The sequence below is a fragment of the Oncorhynchus masou genome, chromosome 22 (assembly GCF_036934945.1).
Source record: "Oncorhynchus masou masou isolate Uvic2021 chromosome 22, UVic_Omas_1.1, whole genome shotgun sequence".
In the NCBI taxonomy this organism is placed as follows: Eukaryota; Metazoa; Chordata; class Actinopteri; order Salmoniformes; family Salmonidae; genus Oncorhynchus; species Oncorhynchus masou.
In genome coordinates this window covers 17,885,245-17,907,796 of record NC_088233.1, presented here as the reverse complement: position 1 = coordinate 17,907,796, position 22,552 = coordinate 17,885,245, and the positions used below count along the sequence as shown (strand labels likewise).

General features: G+C 41.9%; 1 protein-coding gene across 7 annotated transcripts in view; it reads right to left on the bottom strand.

Moving 5' to 3' along the window:
- The window catches only part of LOC135509113 (basic helix-loop-helix ARNT-like protein 1), a 29,185-nt gene extending 7,319 nt beyond the window's left edge, over positions 1-21,866 (bottom strand). The window contains exons 1-4 of one of the 7 annotated variants that reach the window (XM_064929467.1): positions 21,709-21,854; positions 21,244-21,447; positions 10,509-10,597; positions 108-165 (exon numbers count right to left, since the gene is read on the bottom strand). In XM_064929467.1, coding sequence (XP_064785539.1) covers positions 108-120 — 13 coding nt within the window. In that variant the 5' untranslated portion in view covers positions 121-165; positions 10,509-10,597; positions 21,244-21,447; positions 21,709-21,854. Of the gene's footprint in view, positions 1-107; positions 166-10,508; positions 10,598-21,243 lie in introns of all 7 variants that reach the window. The other 6 variants (XM_064929469.1, XM_064929470.1, XM_064929465.1 and 3 more) reach the window with 6 other exon arrangements.
- Positions 21,867-22,552: the final 686 nt, after the last annotated feature.

Below are 22,552 nucleotides of genomic sequence, written 5' to 3'. Positions count from 1 at the left end.
AAGCTATACAGTTTACTTTGTACTTTGACCTATTTGGAGAAAGGATCATTCAAATGTATTCAGGAAAGATTCCTGAGAAAGCAAGGCACAAAATGAGTCTCGCTCACCACAAATGTTCATTACAGCTTCTGGAATTTCCTTCCATCCATTTGCAATTGCTCTGCTCTGGAGGGGAAAATGTATTACGTTCATTCAAAATCAGAACACTGAATCTTTGGACATTTAATTTCTTCACAAAAACACAATTAAGTCAAGTTTGTTCTCTTTGTGAGAGTAAAGACAGAGTGGGAATTTCATACAGTGCACATGCCCCACCCACATGATTGTCAGGTCTGCTACAGACTAGAGACTGGTTGCCAGGATACCTCAGGAAAACATGCCATTTAGGACATGTCTGGATTACTAATTGATCTTGCAGGAATAGGAATGGACAGGAAGGACACTTCTCACTGCATCACAAAATGCAGTGTCGCCTCATTATCAAACAGAGGCTTTAAAAATGGGTCATACTGAGTCAAATGCACGTTACACCATACCTTGCCCAACTAGCATTTTTTCAATACATCAGTGGCACTTACGCAACTCTACCATAAAAGTGCTGAGTCAGTAAAGACCAGGGTTATAGGTGTTTTTGCCGACAACGTCACAAACATTATGCGCACGCATCAATGGGGCAGAAGTCTGAGTTGTGATTCTGGATCGCCAGGTAGCTACCAACAATGACAAGAAACCTCTATGTGGGGTATTGCAAGTGACTCGATTCAGCTAATTTCATATTGTTCTTGATACCATGTCTTGTTTTGAGGTGTTTTGACTGATTTCATGTCAATGCTAATATGGCAAAAAAATCACTAGCTAGCTAACAAACTACTAATGACATATTTAAGAGACATCAAATGCTCATTAAAAGGTAAGTGAATATATAATGCTATTTATGAATAATGTTGGCAACCCAACATGAAGGATATTTCTTTGGCTAGTTTGGGCTCTGAGTGCCGTTCTCAGATTATTTCCAAATTAACTCCATAATATCGACAGAAACATGGCAAACGTTGTTTAGAATCAATCCTCAAGGTGTTTTTCACATATCTTTTCGATGATAAATCATTCGTGGCAGTTGCCTTTCTCTTCTGAACCAAATGGAAACGTGCATGCAGCTGGAGATTACGCAATAATTTCGACAGAGGACACCAGGCGGACACCTGGTAAAATGTAGTCTCTTATGGTCAATCTTCCAATGATATGCCTACAAATATGTCACAATGCTGCAGACACCTTGGGGAAATGACAGAAAGTGTAGGCTCATTCCTTGCGCATTCACAGCCATATAAGAAGACATTGGAACACAGCGCATTCAAAATCTGGGGCATTTCCTGTATGAAATTTCATCTTGGTTTCGCCTGTAGCATTAGTTCTGGGGCACTCACAGACAATATCGTTGCAGTTTTGGAAACGTCAGAGTGTTTTCTTTCCAAAGCTGTCAATTATATGCATAGTCGAGCATCTTTTCGTGACAAAATATCTTGTTTAAAACGGGAACATTTTTTTATCCAAAAATTAAAAGAGCGCCCCCTATATCGAAGAAGTTAAGGAGAAGTGTATCTATATTTCCATGTCTAAAATTTTTATTTTCATCGACATTTATAATGAGTATTTCTGTGAATTCACGTGGCTCTCTGCAATATCACTGCATGTTTTGGAACTACTGAACGTAACACGCCAATGTAAAATAAGATTTGGGGATATAAATATGAACTTTACCAAACAAAACATACATGCATTGTGTAACATGAAGTCCTAGGAGTGTCATCTGATGAAGATCAAAGGTTAGGGATTCATTCTTCCTCTCTTTGGCTGGAAAAATGGCTGGGTTTTTCTGTGAGTTGGTGGTGACCTAACATAAATCGTTTGTGGAGCTTTCGCTGTAAAGCATTTTTGAAATCAGACGAGAATTTTAATCTTTAAAATGGTGCCTAATAGTTGTATGTTTGAGAAATTTGATTTATGAGATTTCTGTTGATTTGTATTTGGCGCTCTGGAATTTCATTGGCTGTTGGCGAGGACCCCAGTCCTAGACAGGTTAAATCATTTCTAACTTAACAATTTCTGCTAGTTTGTTTTAGCTTGCTTGAGCCTGCTAACTGAGGAGTGTTAATTCACCTGTTCCCATACATGTTTCATTTTAAAACATTTATCTTACAAAGGAGTTGTTTAATCTAACTGCTTAACCTGTTGAAACTCTGGGGGCGCTATATCATTTTTGGATAAAAAGACGTGCCCGTTTTAAGCGCAATATTTTGTCACAAAAAGATGCTCAACTATGCATATAATTGGTAGCTTTGGAAAGAAAACACTGACGTTTCCAGAACTGCAAAGATATTTTCTGTGCGTGCCCTAGAACGTGAGCTACAGGCAAAACCAAGATGAAACGGCATCCAGGAAATGAGCAGGATTTTTGAGGCTCCGTTTTCCATTGTCTCCTTATATGGCTGTGAATGCGAGAGGAGTGAGTCAGCCCTTTCTGTCGTTTCCCCAAGGTGTCTGCAGCATTGTGACGTATTTGTAGGCATATCATTGGAAGATTGACCATAAGAGACCACATTTACCAGGTGTCCGCCCGGTGTCCTGCGCCGAAATTGGTGCGCAAAAGTCAGCTGCAAGTATTTTTCCACAGAATTCAGAGAAGAATGCAGGCTTCCACGAACGATATATCAATGAAGAGATATGTGAAAAAACACCTTGAGGATTGATTCCAAACAACGTTTGCCATGTTTCGGTCGATATTATGGAGTTAATTCGGAAAAAGTTTGACGTTGTAGGTGACTGAATTTTCGGTTCGTTTCGGTAGCCAAATGTGATGTACAAAACGGAGCGATTTCTCCTACACAAAGACGCTTTCAGGAAAAACTGCACATTTGCTATGTAACTGAGAGTCTCCTCATTGAAAACATCCGAAGCTCTTCAAAGGTAAATGATTTTATTTATTTGGTTATCTGGTTTTTGTGAAAATGTTGCGTGCTAAATGCTACTCAAAATGCTAAGCTAGCTTAGCATACTCTTACACAAATTTGTGAATTGCTATGGTTCAAAAGCATATTTTGAAAATCTGAGATGACAGTGTTGTTAAGAAAAGGCTAAGCTTGAGAGTAGGCGCATTATTTTCATTTTATTTGCGATTTTCAGAAAGGCTCTTTCCGCTGTTGCTTCCGTCATCCTCCAAATCCCACCAACATCAGCCACCTCAGAACGCAACTGGTCCTTATTTGGGAACACATAACAAAGCACGCAACAGGCTGACCAAAATAAGGGTTGAAAAATTGGTGGCCATCCGGGCATATTTAAGGCTTTTTGAGCCCGACAACGAGCCATCCTCAACAAGCTTGGAAAGTGACAGTGAAGACGAGGCCTCAGAGGATGACTCTAACGTTCAAGAGGAGAACATTGAGGAGGTCTAGGGAGAAGACATGGAAGCCTGAGGGGAAGACAACCAAAGCTTTAGTTTCTAGACTGACTATCATTTTACAGATGTATTCTTGAAAACATTTATGGGAGATGCAATGGATCATTGGGGATCATTCAATATTATCTTTCTTTTGTTGTTCAGCGAAATCCCATGTGCAGAGTCAACTCAATTAAAGTTCAATTCGTAACTAAATTGTTTTTTAAAATTTCTATTGGAAGGATTTAATCATTTGCAATTACAGTATATCACAAAAGTGAGTACACTCCTCACATCGTTTTTAAATATTTGAGTTTCTTTTCATGTGACAACACTGAAGGAATTACACTTTGCTACAATGTAAAGTAGTGAGTGTACAGCTTGTGTACAGCTTGTGTACAGCTTGATAGTCTAAAAACTAAAGCTTTGGTTGTCAGTGTAAATTTGCTGTCCCCTCAAAATAACTCAGCCATTAATGTCTAAAGTCTGGCAACAAAAGTGAATAATACACCCCTAAGTGAAAATGTCCAAATTGGGCCCAATTAGCCATTTTCCCTCCCTGGTGTCATGTGACTCGTTAGTGTTAAGGTCTCAGGTGTGAATGAGGAGCAAGTATGTTAAATTTGGTGTCATCGCTTTCACACTCCCTCATACTAACTGGTCACTGGAAGATCAACATGGCACTTCATGGCAAAGAACTCTGAGGATCTGAAAAAAATTATTGTTGCTCTACATAAAGATGGCCTGGGCTATAAGATGATTGCCAAGACCCTGAAACTGAGCTGCAGCATGGTGGCCAATACCCTGAAACTGAGCTGCATACAGTGGTTTAACTGGACAGGTTCCACTCAGAACAGGCCTCGCCATGGTCGACCAAAGAAGTTGAGTGCGCATGCTCAGTGTCATATCCAGAGGTTGTCTTTGGGAAATGGACGTATGAGTGCTGCCAGCATTGCTGCAGAGGTTGAAGGGGTGGGGGTGGGGGTCAGCCTGTCAGTGCGCAGGCCATACACCGTACACTGCATCAAATTGGTCTGCATGGCTGTCATCCCAGAAGGAAGCCTCATCTAAAGATGATGCACAAGAAAGCCTGCACACAGTTTGCTGAAGACAAGCAGACTAAGGACATGGATTACTGGAACCATGTCCTGTGGTCTGATGAGACCAAGAAACTTATTTGGTTCAGGTGGTGTCAAGCGTGTTTGGCAGCAACCAGGTGAGAAGTACAAAGACAAGTGTGTCTTGCCTACAGTCAAACATGGTGGTGGGAGTGTCATGGTCTGGGGCTGCATGAGTGCTGCCGGCACTGGGGAGCTACAGTTCATTGAGGGAACCATGAATGCCAACATGTACTGTGACATACTGAAGCAGAGCATGACCCCCTCCCTTCGGCGACTGGGCTGCCGGGCAGTATTCCAACATGATAACGACCCCAAACACATCTCCAAGACGACCACTGCCTTGCTAAAGAAGCTGAGGGTAAAGGTGATGGACTGGCCAAGCATGTCTCCAGACCTAAACCCTATTGAGCATCCTCAAACGGAAGGTAGAGGAGTGCAAGGTCTCTAACATCCAAGAGATCCATGATGTTGTCATGGAGGAGTGGAAGAGGACTCCAGTGGCAACCTGTGAAGCTCTGGTGAACTCCATGCCCAAGAGGGTTAAGGCAGTGGTGGAAAATGATGGTGGCCACACAAAATATTGACTCTTTGGGCCCAATTTGGACGTACTCACTTTTGTTGCCAGCGGTTTAGACATTAATGGCTGTGTGTTGAGTTATTTTGAGGGGACAGCAAATGTACACTTATACAAGCTATACACTCTCTACCTTACATTGTAGCAAAGTGTAATTTCTTCAGTGTTGTCACATGAAGACTCAAATATTTACAAAAATGTGAGGGGTGTACACACTTTGTGATATACTGTATGTCTACTTATGATATGGTATAAGTTTGTTTCTGTCTCCATATGATATTGTAAATATATCCAATGCAAAAACATCTTAGGCGTTCCGCTAGCGGAACCCCTCGACAACAGTCCGCTGAAAAAGGCAGTGCGTGAAATTCAAACATATTTTCTAGAAATATGTAACTTTCACACACTAACAAGTCCAATACAGCAAAAGAAAGAAACATCTTGTTAATCCACCCATCTTGTCCGATTTCAAAAATGCTTTACAGTGAAAGCACAACATTTTCCAGCCAAAGATAGAAGTCACAAAATGCAGAAATATAGATAAAATGTATCACTAACCTTTGATGATCTTCATCAGATGACACTCCTAGTACATCATGTTACACAATACATGTATGTTTTGTTCGATAATGTGCATATTTATATCCAAAAATCTCAGTTTACATTGGCGTGTTACGTGCAGTAATGCTTTGATTCCAAAACATCTGGTGATTTTGCAGAAATACTCATAATAAACATTGATAAAAGATACAACTTATTCACAGAATTAAAAATAGACTTCTCTTAATGCAACCGCTGTGTCAGATTTCAAAATAACTTTACGGAAAAAGCATAATCTGAGAACGGCACTCAGAGCCCAATCCAGCCAGAGAAATATCCGCCATTTTGGATTTAACAGAAGTTTGAAACACCATAGATATTCACTTACCTTTGATGATCTTCATCAGAAGGCACTCCCAGGAATCCCAGTTCGACAATACATGACTGATTTGTTCCATAAAGTCCATCCTCTATGTCCAAATAGTCACTTGTTTGCGTGTTCAAACCCAGTAATCCATCTTCATGAGGCGCAAGCACTTCGTCCAGACAAAAACTCGAAAAGTTCCGTTACAGGTCGTAGAAACAAGTCAAACAATGTATGGAATCAATCTTTAGGAAGTTAACATAAAACATCAATAAGCTTCCAACCAGAGAATTCATACGTCTGAAGAAAAGCACTGGAACAAGAGCTAACTCTGTCGGTAGCGCGCGTCACAAGCCTGAGATACTCTGTCAGACCACTGACTCAAATAGGTCTCATGAGCCCCTCCTTTATAGTAGAATCCTCAAACCAGTTTCTATAGACGGTTGACCTCTAGTGGAAGCCGTAGGAAGTGCAACTTGACTCCATAGACACTGTGTATTCTGTAGGACAAGCTTTGAAAAACTACAACCCTCAGATACCCCTCTTCCTGGTTGGATTTTTCTCAGGCTTTCAGCTGCCATATGTGTTCTGTTATACTCACAGACATCATTCAAACAGTTTTAGAAACTTCAGAGTTTTCTATCCAATACTAATAATAATATGCATATATTAGCATCTGGGAAAGAGTAGGAGGCAGTTCACTCTGGGCACGCTATTCATCCAAAAGTGAAAATGCTGCCCCCTATCCCAAAAAGGTTAAATGGTATTAATATTACATTTGCATATATTTCAGATAAATCCCATATATTCCCACGGAAAGTTTCCACTTATGAATATTCCCCAAAATGTGCAACCCTAGTTGCACCATTGTTCTTACACAAAATAATCATATACAATTTCAGTAGCATGTCTTAAACTGATTGCCATCCCCACAGCCTCCACAATGGATCAGTCCACTCAGCGCGAATCAGACAGGTGTATTGTACTTTTTTTTTTTGCTACTCGACCAACCACCTATCAACCAAACAATCAACTAAATAGGGTCAGCCCCAGTAAACACATTCATTTTCCATTCTAAATTTAAAATCTGCTGCTGACGGAGCTCATGAGCTGGATCGGTTTGAACTGACTTTGTGTGTGTGTGTAAAAACTATGTCCAATGCATTGAAGGTCCCCAAGAACAGTGGCCACCATCATGCTTAAATGGAAGAAGTTTGGAACCACCAAGACCCTTCCTGGAGCTGGCCGCCAAACTGAGCAATCGGGGAAGAAGGGCCGTGGTCAGGGAGGTGAGCAAGAAGCCGATGGTCACTCTGACAGAGCTCTAGCATTCCTCTATGGAGATGGAAGAAGCTTCCAGAAGGACAACCATCTCTAAAGCACTCTACCATAAAGGCCTTATTGGTGTAGTGGCCAGACAGAAACCAATCCTCAGTAAAAAAGGCCAGGGTAGCCCACTTGGAGTTGGTGGTGGTGGTGGCAGCAACATGCTGTGGAGATGTTTTTCAGCAGCAGAGACTAGTCAGGATCGAGGCAAAGATGAACAGAGAAAGGTACAGACAGATCCTTGATGAAAACCTGCTCTAGAGCGCTCAGGACCTAGGGGGCGAAGGTTCACCTTCCAACAGGACACCGACCCTAAGCACACAGCCAAGACAATGCATGAGTGGCTTCAGGACAATGTCTCAGAATGTCCTTGAGTGGCTCAGCCAAAGCCCGGACTTGAACCCGATCAAACATCTCTGGAGAGACCTGAAAATAGCTGGTGCAGCAACGCTCCCAGTCAACCTGAGAGCTTGAAAGGATCTGCGGAGAAGAATGGGAGAAATCCCCAAATACAGGTGTGTCAAGCATGTAGAGTCATACCCAAGAAGACTCGAGGCTGTAATTGCTCCCAAAAGGTGCTTCAACAAAAGTACTAAGTAAAGGGTCTGAATACTGATGTAAATGTGATATTTCAGTTTTATTTGTAATGAAATTGTTAGACTCCTACTTTTCATATTAATGCAAAATTGTATTTTTCAAAATTTCTCACAAAAACAAGCCTCTCTCTGAAATGTCAAAGGAGCACTTTACATTTAATTCAGCTTGTGTCATGTGAATTTTGCGAACCTCGGAAACAACTTTGAAGACGACCACCACAACAAACCCTAAAAGGTTGCGACGAGAAAGCTGCACCGCTCTGTCAACGGGCTTCGATGCTTATTATCAGACATATTAGTTTCCATAAATCTGGATATAATGTACTGTTAATGAAATGTTAGAGAGACAGCACTGAATGATTCAGAACATGAATAATCATATTTGTCTTGGTCCTCCAGGACACCTACAGCTCCCGATGTCACAGGAAGGCCAAAAAGATCATCAAGGAAAACAACCACCCGAGCCTCTCCCTGTTCACCCCGCTATCATCCAAAAGGAGAGGTCAGTAAAGGTGCATCAAAGCTGGGACCCAGAGACTGAAAAACAGCTTCTACCTCAAGGCCATCAGACTGATAAAACAGTCATCACTAACAGAGTGGCTGCAGCCAACATACAGACTCAAATCTCTGGCCACTTTAATAAAGGTATCTATATTAAATTGTCACTTTAATAATGTCTACATAACTCATCTAATATGTACAGTAGTGGCCAAAAATTGAGAATGACACAACTGTTAATTTTCAAAGTCTGCTGCTTCAGTTTGTATGATGCCAATTTGCATATACTCCAGAATGTTATGAAGAGTGATCAGATGAATTGCAATTAATTGCAAAGTCCCTCTTTGCCATGCAAATGAACTGAATCCCCCAAAAACATTTCCACTGCATTTCAGCCATGCAACAAAAGGACCAGCTGACATCATGTCAGTGATTCTCTCGTTAACACATATGTGAGTGTTGACATGGACAAGGCTGGAGATCAATCTGATCATGCTGATTGAGTTCGAACAACAGACTGGAAGCTTCAAAAAGGAGGGTGGTGCTTTGAATCATTGTTCTTCTTCTGTCAACCATGGTTACCTGCAAGGAAACATGTGCTGTCATCATTGCTTTGCACAAAAAGGGCTTCACAGGCAAGGATATTGCTGCAGTAAGATTGCACCTAAATCAACCATTTATCGGATCATCAAGAACGTCAAGGAGAGCGGTTCAATTGTTGTGAAAAAGGCTTCAGGACGCCCAAGAAAGTCCAGCAAGCGCCAGGAGTTGATTCAGCTGCGGGATCAGGGCACAACCAGTACAGAGCTTGCTCAGGAATGGCAGCAGGCAGGTGTGAGTGCATCTGCACGCACAGTGAGGCGAAGACTTTTGGAGGATGGCCTGGTGTCAAGAAGGGAAGCCACTTCTCTCCAGGAAAAACCTTAGGGACAGACTGATATTCCACAAAAGGTACAGGGATTGGACTGCTGAGGACTGGGGTAAATTAATTTTCTCTGATGAATCCCCTTTCTGATTGTTTGGGGCATCCGGAAAAAGGCTTGTCCGTAGAAGACAAGGTGAGCAGTACCATCAGTCCTGTGTCATGCCAACAGTAAAGCATCCTGAGACCATTCATGTGTGGGGTTGCTTCTCAGCCAAGGGAGTGGGCTCACTCACAATTTTGCCTAAGAACACAGCCATGAATAAAGAATGGTACCAACACTTCCTCCAAGAGCAACTTCTCCCAACCAGTTTGGTGACAAACAATGCCTTTTCCAGCATGATGGAGCACCTTGCCATAAGACAAAAGTGATAACTATTTGACTCGGAGAACAAAACATTGATATTTTGGGTCCATGGCCAGGAAACTCCCCAGACTTTAATCCCATTGGGAACTTGTGGTCAATCCTCAAGAGGCGGGTGGACAAACAAAAACCCACAGATTCTGACGAACTCCAAACATTGATTATGCAAGAATGGGCTGCCACCTGTCAGGATGTGGGCCAGAAGTTAATTGACAGCATGCCAGGGAGGATTGCAGAGGTCTTGAAAAAGAAGGGTCAACACTGCAAATATCGACTGCATCAACTTCATGTAATTGTCAAAAGCTTTTGACACTTAAGAAATGCTTGTAATTATACTTCAGTATTCCATAGTAACATCTGACAAAAATATCTAAAGACACTGAAGCAACAAACTTAGTGGAAATTAATGTGTCATTCTCAACTTTTGGCCACGACTGTATATATTGTTTTCTATACCGTCTTCTGCATCTCGCCTATGCCGTACGACCATTGCTCATCCATATATTATATGTACATATTCAACGTTTTACATTTGTGTGTAAATCGTAGTCGTTGTGAATTTGTTAAGATATTACTGCAATGTTGGAACTAGAAGCATTTTGCGACACTCGCATTAACATCTGCTAACCATGTGTATTTGAGCAATCAAATTTGATTTGAAAATGTATTTTATAAACACAAGGAAGTGAAATGTCATCACCAAAGTGCATTTTCACCCACTCTGGGCAGAGTTGGTAGACACCCCATAGTGAGTGATACCATACCTTGGTTTGAGATGAAGAGGGAGAAACACCTCCTGGTTGGTTGGCCTGGCTGCTACTCCTCCTCTGGGACACTGGGATAGGTGCTCTACCTGTACAGAGAAGAGGACTGTCAGATGTGTTCCGACTGGCACAAATCCTAACATTCTAGACTTAGTTTACACGTCACAGAAAGTCAAGCAATAGGCTAGTATGTTGGAAGGTCAAGGATCAGTGTTTTTCACTAGCTCCAGCTATACTGCCAGTTACACACTTATTTTCAGCCGGGTACGTTTACACGTCACAGAAAGTCAAGCAATAGGCTAGTATGTTGGAAGGTCAAGGATCAGTGTTTTTCACTAGCTCCAGCTATACTGCCAGTTACACACTTATTTTCAGCCGGGTACGTTTACACGTCACAGAAAGTCAAGCAATAGGCTACTATGTTGGAAGGTCAAGGATCAGTGTTTTTCACTAGCTCCAGCTATACTGCCAGTTACACACTTATTTTCAGCCGGGTACGTTTACACGTCACAGAAAGTCAAGCAATAGGCTACTATGTTGGAAGGTCAAGGATCAGTGTTTTTCACTAGCTCCAGCTATACTGCCAGTTACACACTTATTTTCAGCCGGGTACGTTTACACGTCACAGAAACTCAAGCAATAGGCTAGTATGTTGGAAGGTCAAGGATCAGTGTTTTTCACTAGCGCCAGCTATACTGCCAGTTACACACTTATTTTCAGCCGGGTACTTTTTCCAAGTTTGAGAGAAAGTAGTTATTTTTTTTTTTTACAATTAGCAAGTCAGAAGAAAAGTCAGCCCAGCCCTCTCCCACGAGAATGAACGATAAGAATTAGGCTTGGGTAAATACCTGCAGTCAACTTGTGCAATACGTTAGAAGATAAAGATCATGTTCTTCATTTCACCAGTCATTTCAAGCTTACCAGTAGTCCCCAGCCACGTGGTGCTTATTTACAAGCAGACAATGACGAGAGAACAGTGTCTTGTGAGTCACTAACTGTACTGCAGCAAGTGCCAGGTGACTTAGTTACAGTATGGAATGTGCTAAAAGTTCTACAGTTGTGCATTTGGTTTGCTAATTTAGTAGCTAGTTAGCTATCTAGCTAAGTGTTTAGCTTCTTTCAAAATCAAGCATTGTTTTGTAATAGCAGAGAATCCCCTCATATCAATAGCCTTGCCGTCTAATATTGGTTTTGTGAGTGCAGAAAACTGAGTAGAATTTTTTGTTAATTCTCTAACTTTATGAGCTGGGATGTCTGTCCTGAAAATTGTTTAGGTCAGAGACTATATGCAATGTACTCGTTAGCATTTATCATTCTAAATGGGATTTTCCATGTATTTGTTAGCATTGCTAAGATTTAGATTACAGCGACTGGGGTTTGAAAATAGCGGCCCTTGTGTTCAGCAATGTGTGTTGTGTACACTACGGTTGCAGTCACATTTCTTTACACAGAAGGAGAAAGCATGATGCTCCTTTAACGTCTATGTGGGTCAATTTGCACATCCCATATAAATGTGGTAACGATGAGTCGAAATCCACTTAGCCCATTGTTTTCCGGCACAATCGTTTATTTTCTTTCACGATTCAAATGCAGCCAGAGTGCTAGCGCATAGGCTTACTCTGATTTTATTGACTAGTTTATAAATGGTGTCGAACTGACTGAATTAAGTCGATCTCATATCCTTGTCATTCATAAATCATAGTTATGTACATGGTACTGCCTAAAGAACAAGTAAACTAAAGATCTGGTTTGTATTTTTTCGATATGAAGTCCATTAGGAGCAGTTCATTTGGCTCCCTAATTTGCATACTGGTAGGCTTTTTGGTGAATATCTGCAGATAAATTATGAAAAACAAAGAATCTTCCTCACTGCAGGAACAATAGGTAGGCTAGAGGAGTGAGCCTCACTCTGGTCCAAAATATAAAAGAAAACAGAATTCATTGTTTTGAAAGCTAATTATTCTTACACGGTATTTCAAATTCAATAGAGTAGTCAACTGCTGCTTTCTGTGTAGCAAAGCCCATGATTAACACCTGCTTCATTCTTCAATCATACCTGTATTCCAGATAGCTGAGAAAATGCCTCTTAAAAAGGAAGCTTGACATCTGACAAAGTCTGCAGACTCTTACAAGATTCTTTAAGAAGACATCTGAGTGAGTTGTTTAAGTTTTATTTTTTATTTATTAATGACATACTGCAATTGACAAAGAGTTGCAAACAATTGTTGAAATTCTTTCACTAATTTAACTGATGTTGTTCGCAATCTTCTCTTAACTTCTTAAGGTATAGGGGGCAGCATTTTTACTTTTGGATAAATAGCGTGCCCAATTTCAACTTCCTGCTAATATAAGATATGCATATTACTAGTAGATTTGGATAGAGAACACTGAAGTTTCTAAAACTGATGGAATCATGTCTGTGAGTATAACAGAACTTATGTAGCAGGCAAAACCGAGGACTAACCGTTCATATTTTTCTTTTTTTTGAGGTCTCTGATATCTCATTGGGAAACGATATTTCTTAGGCACTTGTTTTCAGTTCCTACCGCTTCCACTGGATGTCACCAGTCTTTGGAATTCGGTTGAGGTTATTCCTTTGTGCAATGAAGAAGTACGGCCATCTAGGAACTGGGTAACACTGTTGAGAGTTGCGCTAGACTTGAAAAGTAGCTTTGGTTTGTTGTCTTCCTGTATTGAACACAGATAGACCCGTCTTCAATTTGATCGATTATTAACATTTAAAAATACCTAAAGTTGTATTACAAAAGTGGTTTGAAGTGTTTTGGCAAAGTTTACAGGCAACTTTTGAGATATTTTGTAATGACGTTGCACAAATTGGAAGCTGTTTTTTCTGGATCATACGCGCCAAATAAATTGACATTTTGGATATATATGGACGGAATTAATCGAACAAAAGGACCAATTGTGATGTTTATGGGACATATTGGAGTGCGAACAAAAGAAGCTCGTCAAAGGTAAGGCATATTTTATATTTTATTTCTGCGTTTTGTGTAGTGCCTGCAGGGTTGAAATATGCTACTCTTTGTTTACTGTTGTGCTTTCATCAGATAATAGCTTCTTATGCTTTCGCCGAAAAACTTTTTTTTAAATCTGACATGTTGGCTGGATTCACAACGAGTGTAGCTTTAATTTAGTATCTTAAATGTGTGATTTAATGAAAGTTTGATTTTTACATTATTTTATTTGAATTTGCCGCACTACATTTCCCCTGGCTTTTGGCCAAGTGGGACTCAAGCGTCCCTTATCCTAGAGCAGTTAACAGGTATGGATACAGAAATTAATTGAGCATCTGTTCTGTTTATTTTACAGACCCATTTTGTCATTTGAAAAAAGTACCCATCACACAAGTTGTTTGATTAAAAATTACCTTTACATTTATTTTATATTTTCTGATTAAATCAAATATATAATTTGAAGAACACATATGAATTGCCACAATTATGTCTTGCAGTAAAATACTTGAATCTCAAGAGAAGACAGGTTAAATGTTCTGCTACTTAGAAAATAGTCCTGATGCAATAGGCCTACAGGTTAAATGTTCTGCTACTTAGAAAATAGTCCTGATGCAATAGGCCTACAGGTTAAATGTTCTGCTACTTAGAAAATAGTCCTGATGCAATAGGCCTACAGGTTAAATGTTCTGCTACTTAGAAAATAGTCCTGATGCAATAGGCCTACAGGTTAAATGTTCTGCTACTTAGAAAATAGTCCTGATGCAATAGGCCTACAGGTTAAATGTTCTGCTACTTAGAAAATAGTCCTGATGCAATAGGCCTACAGGTTAAATGTTCTGCTACTTAGAAAATAGTCCTGATGCAATAGGCCTACAGGTTAAATGTTCTGCTACTTAGAAAATAGTCCTGATGCAATAGGCCTACAGGTTAAATGTTCTGCTACTTAGAAAATAGTCCTGATGCAATAGGCCTACACAATATCCCCCAAAATAACAATACACTTAATTCATACATTTTCAGTAATTTAGGATGTAAACACAATAGCACACAAAAACAAATCCAATCTGGGAGGTAAACTCAATATTTGAATACAGTGTGGCTCAGTTGGTAGAGCATGGTGCTTGCAATTCCAGGGTTCTGGGTTCAATTCTCAAAGGGGACCATTATGGGGAAACAATTATGAAAATGCATGTACTTGCATGTTTATTTTTATTTGACCTTTATTTAACTAGGCAAGTCAGTTAAGAACAAATTCATATTTTCAATGACGGCCTAGGTGGGGTAACTGCCTGTTCAGGGGCAGAACGACAGATTTGTACCTTGTCAGCTCGGGGATTCGAACTTGCAACCTTTCGGTTACTAGTCCAACGCTATAACCACTAGGCTACCCTGCCGCCCCTGTAAGTTGCACTGGATAAGAGCGTCTACTAAAATGTAAAATAATTTTGCTGTGTATTTTGGTTGTAATCAAGGCATTTGAATATACCAGAGGCCACCAAAATAGTTTGTTCAGCAAAACAATTCTTAACCTGGAGGTGCAAGCCACCCCAGACCCTCTTGGCCAGGGGGATCCTGGCTGGCTACTCCATGTGCTTGTGGAAAAGACTGAAGGATGTCAGCATAAAAGCAATTTCACATTAAAGTGGTCTTTAACTGAACATTAAATAATGGTCACATAATATACTGTAGGTTATTATTAATCAGGAGGATTAGAGTCTTGATTGAATGGATCATACATGCAAAAAACTTCCATTCATCTTATTCCATTGAGCCAACCATTAATTCATGGCTATTTTAGGCCTTTCGAGGTCACTCTCGACAGTAGTTTAAAAGGCTTGTGAAAGTAATTTCTTCCTGGCCTGAAAAAGAAAAGCACTTCTAGTTAGTGTTTTCTGAGGGAGTGGGACAAAGCACTGGGAAAACCACTGTGTCATGATCAACACAACGCGAAGCAGAAAACTGGGTCAGCCTCACCGGCTCAATTTCTCTCCTTTATTGCATGCAGCTGCCTACTTAAAGCATTGGCAATGGATAGCCTAGTTTGATTAAAGCATGGTCTCTGAGGATATAATCACAGAATGGCTCCCAGGCACAGCTGAGGACATAGTGTAGTTCCATTCCATAGAAAGCTTATTCCATGGCCCATGGATATACAACCAACAGTCATGACAGAAGTCTTAGAAATGGTCCATCATGCCAGGAACACGTCAAGGAACTTGTGAGGATATTCAACATGCAAAAAGACAGTTTGGAGCATTACAAGTGAGTGTAACATGTTACCAAATAAAGCACCGGTATTCGGACACAATGTTGGACCCTGCCAAAGTACAACTCACTGGCAATGAACAGGCTTTACGGAGTCAAAAAACTGACAGCCAAAGTTGTCAAAAAGCAGCATTGTTTGGTTAGGTACAGTACACTAGCTAGCAGTCATAGTCCACATTTATTTATTTTGTCACCTTTATTCAACCAGGTAAGCTAGTTGAGAACAAGTTCTCATGTACAACTGCGACCTGGCCAAGATAGAGCAAAACATAAGTATTCAAACCCTTTACTCAGTACTTGGTTGAAGCACCATTGGCAGCGATTACAGCCTTGAGTCCTCTTGGGTATGACGCTACAAGCGTGGCACAACTGTATTTGGGGAGTTTCTCCCATTCCTCTCAAGCTATGTCAGGTTGGATGGGGCATGTCACTGCACAGCTATTTTCAGGTCTCTCCAGAGATGATCGATCGGGTTCAAGCCCGGGCTCTTGCTGGGCCACTCAATGACATTCAGAGACTTGTCCCACAGCCACTCCTGCGTTGTCTTGGCTGTGTGCTCAGGGTCGTTGTCCTGTTGGAAGATGAAACTTCACCCCAGTCTGAGGTCCTGAGTTTTTATTTTTTTTATTTTATTTTTAAAAATCAAGGATCTCTGTACTTTGCTCCGTTTATTTTTCCCCTCAATCCTGACTAGTCTCAAAGTCCCTGTCGCTGAAAAAGTCCTTTTGGTGCCTTTTGGCAAACTCCAAGTGGCTGTCATGTTCCCTTTACTGAGGAGTGGCTTCCGTCTGGCCACTCTACCATAAAGGCCTGATTGGGGGAATGCTGCAGAGATGGTTGTCCTTCTGGAAGGTTCTCCCATCTCCACAGAGGAACTCTTTCAGAATGAACATTGTGTTCTTTGTCACCTCTATGACCAAGGCCCTTCTCCCTCGATTGCTCAGTTTGGCTGGGTGGCCAGCTCTAGGAAGAGTCTTGATTGTTCCAAACGTTTTCCGTTTAAGAATGATGGAGGACACTGTTCTTGGGCACCTTCAATGCTGCAGAAATGTTTTGGTACCCTTACCCAGATATGTGCCTCGACACAATCCTGTCTTGGAGCTCAACGGACAATTCCTTTGAACTCATGGCTTGTCAACTAGTGATGCACAGATATGACATTTTTGGCCGATACCGATAGCCGATATTTTCCTTGCCAAAACAAAAACCCAATATCAATAACCATTATTTACAATTTTAGCTGCTTTTAAGCCCGAGCTACACCAGGAACGCACAGTCCCTTCATCAGTGCTCAGACTGTCCACAATAGGCACCGTTAGAAATGGCAGCAGTTTTACAGGAGCCCAACCAATTGTGCTACTATGCAGTTTTTTTTTTGCGTTATTTGTAACTTATTTTGTACATAATGTTTTTGCAACCGTATCTTACGAAAAAAAAGAGCTTCTGTATATCAGGACAGCGATCACTCACCTCGGAATAGATGAAGATTTTATCTACAAGGTCGACGCACAAGACATTCTCCAAACACCCCACAGGGCCGATCCCCATTATTTGCAAGACGAAGCGACCCAGGTACAGAGGACAAAGAGATGGATGCTTGGTCAGTACCCGGAGAAGGCGACTGGGAAAGCTGCTGTTACCGTCAAAACTACTCGCCAACATGCAATCATTGGACATTAAATTACACAAGGTATGACTACCTGCCTAGAGAGTTTTCAGCTATACTTTTTGTGCCTGTTTATTTACCACCACAGACAGATGCTGGCACTAATACAGCTGACTGAGTGCTGTCTAAGGAAATAAGCAAACAGGAAACCACTCACTCAGAGGTGGCACTCCTAGTGGCCGGAGACTTAAAGTTAAATCAGTTCTACCAAATTTCTATCAACATTTTAAATGTGCAACCAGAGGGAAATTGTTTTGAGATCACCAGTACTCCACACACAGAGACGCGTACAAAGCTCTCCCTCACCCTCCATTTGGTAAATCCGACCACAACTTTATCCTGATTACAAGGAAAAATTAAAGCAGGAAGCACCAGTGACTTGGTCTATAAAAAAAGTGGTCAGATGAAGCAGATGCTAAATTACAGGACTGTTTTGCTATCACAGACTGGAACATGTTCCGGGAATCCTCCGATGGCATTGAGGAGTACATCACATCAGTCACTGGCTTTATCAATAAGTGCATTGAGGACATCATCCCCACAGTGACTATACGTACATACCACAAGCCATGGATTACAGGCAACATTCGCACTGAGCTAAAGGGTAGAACTGCCGCTTTCAGGACTCTAACCCGGAAGCTTACAAGAAATCCTGCTATGCCCTGCGACAAACCATCAAACAGGCAAAGCGTCAATACAGGGCTAAGATTGAATCATACTGCACCGGCTCCGATGCTCGTCTTATGTGGCAGGGCATGCAAACTATTACAGACTACAAAGGGAAGCACAGCCACGAGCTGCCCAGTGACACGAGCCTACCAGACGTTTTTTATTTAAAGTCCGTAGCCATGAAGTGCATACCGCCCAAACAGATCAACAGATGATGCAATCTCCTATTGCACTCCCACCTGCCCTTTCCCACCTGGACAAAAGGAACACTTACGTGAGAATGCTATTCATTGACTCCAGCTCAGCGTTCAACACCATAGTACCCTCAAAGCTCATCACTAAGCTAAGGATCCTGGGACTAAACACCTCCCTCTGCAACTGGATCCTGGACTTCCTGATGGGCCCGCCCCCAGGTGGTGAGGGTAGGTAGCAACACATCTGCCACGCTTATCCTCAACACTGGAGCTCCACAGGGTGCGTGCTCAGTCCTCTCCTGTACTCGCTGTTCACCCACGACTGCATGGCCAGGCACGACTCCAACACAATCAATAAGTTTGCAGACAACACAACAGCCTGATCACCGACAACGACGAGACAGCCTATAGGAAGGAGGTCAGAGACCTGGCTGGGTGGTGCCATAATAAAAACCTATCCCTCAATGTAACCAAGACTATGGAGATGATTGTGGACTACAGGAAAAGGAGGACAGAGCACGCCCGAATTCTCATCAACGGGGCTGTAGTGGAGCAGGTTGAGAGCTTCAAGTTCCTTGGTGTCCACATCAACAACAAACTAGAATGGTCCAAACACACCAAGACAGTCATGAAGAGGGCATGAAAAAGCCTATTCCCCCTCAGGAAACTAAAAAGATTTTCATGGGTCCTGAGATCCTCAAAAGGTTCTACAGCTGTAACATTGAGAGCATTGCAAGGCACTACAGCGGGTAGTGCGTACGGCCCAGTACATCACTGGAGCTAAGCTGCCTGCCATCCAGGACCTCTACACCCGGCGGTGTCAGAGGAAGGCCCTAAAAATGGCCAAAGACCCCAGCCATAGACTGTTCTCTCTACTACCGCATGGCAAGCGGTACCGGAGTGCCAAGTCTAGGAGAAAAAGGCTTCTCAACAGTTTTTACCTCCAAGCCATTAGACTCCTGAACAGGTATTGTGTGCCCCCCCAACCCCTCTTTTTTCACTGCTGCGTATATATGTTCATCATATATGCCTAGTCACTTCAACCATATCTACATGTACAATCTACCTCAATCAGCCTGACTAACTGGTGTCTGCATGTAGCCTCGCTACTTTTATTGCCTTGCTACTGTATATAGCCTGTTTTTTTACTTACCTATTGTTCACCGAACACCTTTTTTGCACTATTGGTTAGAGCCTGTAAGTAAGCATATCACCGTAAGGTCTACCTGTTGTATTCGGCACGCGTGACAAATAAACTTTGATTTGAGAGAGGCTGGACTGAGGGCTTGTAGGACTGTTGTAGGACTGTTGTAGTAAGGCAGGTCCTCACCAGACATCACCGGCAACACTGTCGCCTATGGGCAAACCCACTGTCGCTAGACCAGACAGGACTGGCAAAAAGTACTCTGCACTGACGAGTCGCGGTTTTGTCTCACCAGGGGTGACGGTCCGTTTTGCGTTTATTGTCGAAGGAATGAGCGTTACACTGATGCCTATACTCTGGAGCGGGATCGATTTGGAGGTAGAGGGTCTGGAGTGGTGTGTCACAGCATCTGAGCTGTGTCATTGCTGGCAATCTCAACGCTGTGTGTTACAGTGAAGACGACATCCTCCCTCATGTGGTACCCTTACTGCAGACTCATCCTCATGACCCTCCAGCATGACAATGCCATCAGCCACACTGCTCGTTCTGTGCGTGATTTCCTGCAAGACAGGAATGTCAGTGTTTTGCCATGGCCAGCGAAGAGCCCGGATCTCAATCCCATTGAGCACGTCTGGGACCTGTTCGATCGGAGGGTTAGAGCCAGAGCCATTCCCCCCAGTAATGTCCAGGAACTTGCAGGTGCCTTGGTGGAAGAATGGGGTAACATCTCCCAGCAAGAAAGGGCTGGTGCAGTCCATGAGGAGGAGATGCACTGCAGTACTTAATGCAGCTGGTGGCCACGCCAGATACTGACTGTTACTTTTGACCCTCCCTTTGTTCCGGAATACATTATTCAATTTATGTTAGTCACATGTCTGTGGAACTTGTTCAGTTTATGTCTCAGTTGTCGAATCTTGGTATGTTCATGCAAATACTTACACATGTTAAGTTTGCTGAAAATAAACGCATTTGACAGTGAGAGGACGTTTCTTTTTTTGCTGAGTTTAGGTATGCACGTCAGCTTTGACATCGGTTTTCCACATCGGGTGTTAAACTAGACATCAGCCGATACCAAGGGTGCCATTTTTAGCTAATAACCGTCCGATTCCTATATGTTCACCGATATATCGTGCATCCCTACTGTTAAGCATTGAAAATGCACTTTTTGGTTGAATTAAACTATATTATTTTCTTTCGTAATCTAGTGGAGGAAAAATTGTAAAAAATATAAAATAGTGAAAGTACAGATACCCCAAAAAACTATTTAAATAAAAATACTTTAAAGTACTACTGAAGTATTTTACACCACTGATTTGTGTCATTAGAAAATGTAGGCCTATAGCTTCAAATCTTGTTTTTTTTAAAGTTGCAAATAATGCTCTTTTAGCAGGTAGCTAACCCCATTTCTTGAGCATTTAGTTAGTATGAATGATACAGATATAAAGTCGTTATAGATGTCATGGAATGCAATCAGGTTCTATTTGCATGTGGGAATGTCATGAATACATCCCTTGGAATATTGCCCCTTTAGCTACTTTACTTTTATTATTAGTTACTGGACCACCTCGTGTGTCACTTTCAGACAGCCAAGCTGGGTTTCCACTAGCTCACTCAAACTCTTGGGGGCATTCTGCCTTCTCATTACCGTTTTCAGCCATTGGCTTTGCCCATGAACGGCTCATGTGAACTACAATCCCGACGCTGTTTTAACGTCTAGAAATATCAATAATGATTGCTTGAAATATTTTCTAAACATATGGCCCTCATCTTTCATCAACAAGAAATAATCCTTCAAATATTAAAAAAAAAAAAAAACACTTACTGTTGCAGTTTTGCACAGATCCATACAGATATGGTTGCCTCCAATGCCCACATGCAGGATTGCCCCGAATTGCAGGAACGCCCACATGGGGGAACGCTCACATGCAGGAACGCCACGAATTACGGGCTGCAGTTCCACACTATTATTAACGAGCCCAGCTCGATCCAACTAATGACGTATCCAACTAACGTCAGGATGATACCCCTGTCCAGCAAAAAAAAAAAAAAGCTACTAGGCTTGGATATTTTAGTCCACAGCTAAAATACACTTTCATCTAAGACACTTCTAGCTACAGCGAAACGTTAAGTTTACATTGTCCTAACTTGGCTAGCCCTAAATTAATCTTGTTATCTAAGGTAACGTTAGTAGCTGACGTTAGCCAACTAGCACTGCGATATATAGCTAGCTATGCAACTAGCCATTAGTCATCACGACACATGCTGAAAATATTATGTATCTACTTACATGAGATGAACTAGCTAGCACATATCCATCTAATGGACCCCTCTGTCTAATGTTATGTGAACTGTGATATAAAACGGTAACGTTACTCTGTCTGTGACCTACTTTCTCCCTCCGTCATGGCCAGTGCTGCACCACTAACCTAGTTTTTCTAAACCAATTGCACAGGAGGACGACACTACGTCTTTTCTCTCACCAATCAGAAAACGATTGAGAACAGGAAAAGATAACGGACATACTGCCTTCCAATTACAGAGTGCTAATATTTTCCGAGGTGGGACCGGGCCGATGGTAATGGGCTGATTCGATTATGCTGAACCGCGGGGAACCAGGCGTTACGTCATCGGCGACAGTGGGTAGCGAGAAGCGGCCTGGTCATTTTTTCAGCAAGGCAACATGGTGCATCGTCCAGAAACAAACGTTTCCATAAAATACTGTTGTACGTCTCTTTTCCATAAAATAAATGTAAGAATTTTCTAACTGGTTTTCATTTGGGAAGCAATCATAAATCTAAAAAGCAATCACTTTTGCATGTGAAAACACATAATCCTACTCATTACTTCACGAGCTCCTACGGCACTTTGTTCTCCGTGAACTGTGAATGGGGCACCTGTCTCACACCCGGGAGGTAGCCCGGTTCCAAAACGGATGAAATTAACTTTCACCCTTGCAATACAGGCCTACAACGGGCGCCCGGGCGACATTAATCGAACCCCCTCACTGGAACGTCTTCACTGCTCTAGGCTGATCCTCGATGGTCTGGAAGGGCTTCCTCCCCTGTATTCTCCTTCTTCCCATCTGCACATAACAGTTGAATCATATACCTGGTAGTAGACATCATTCACTT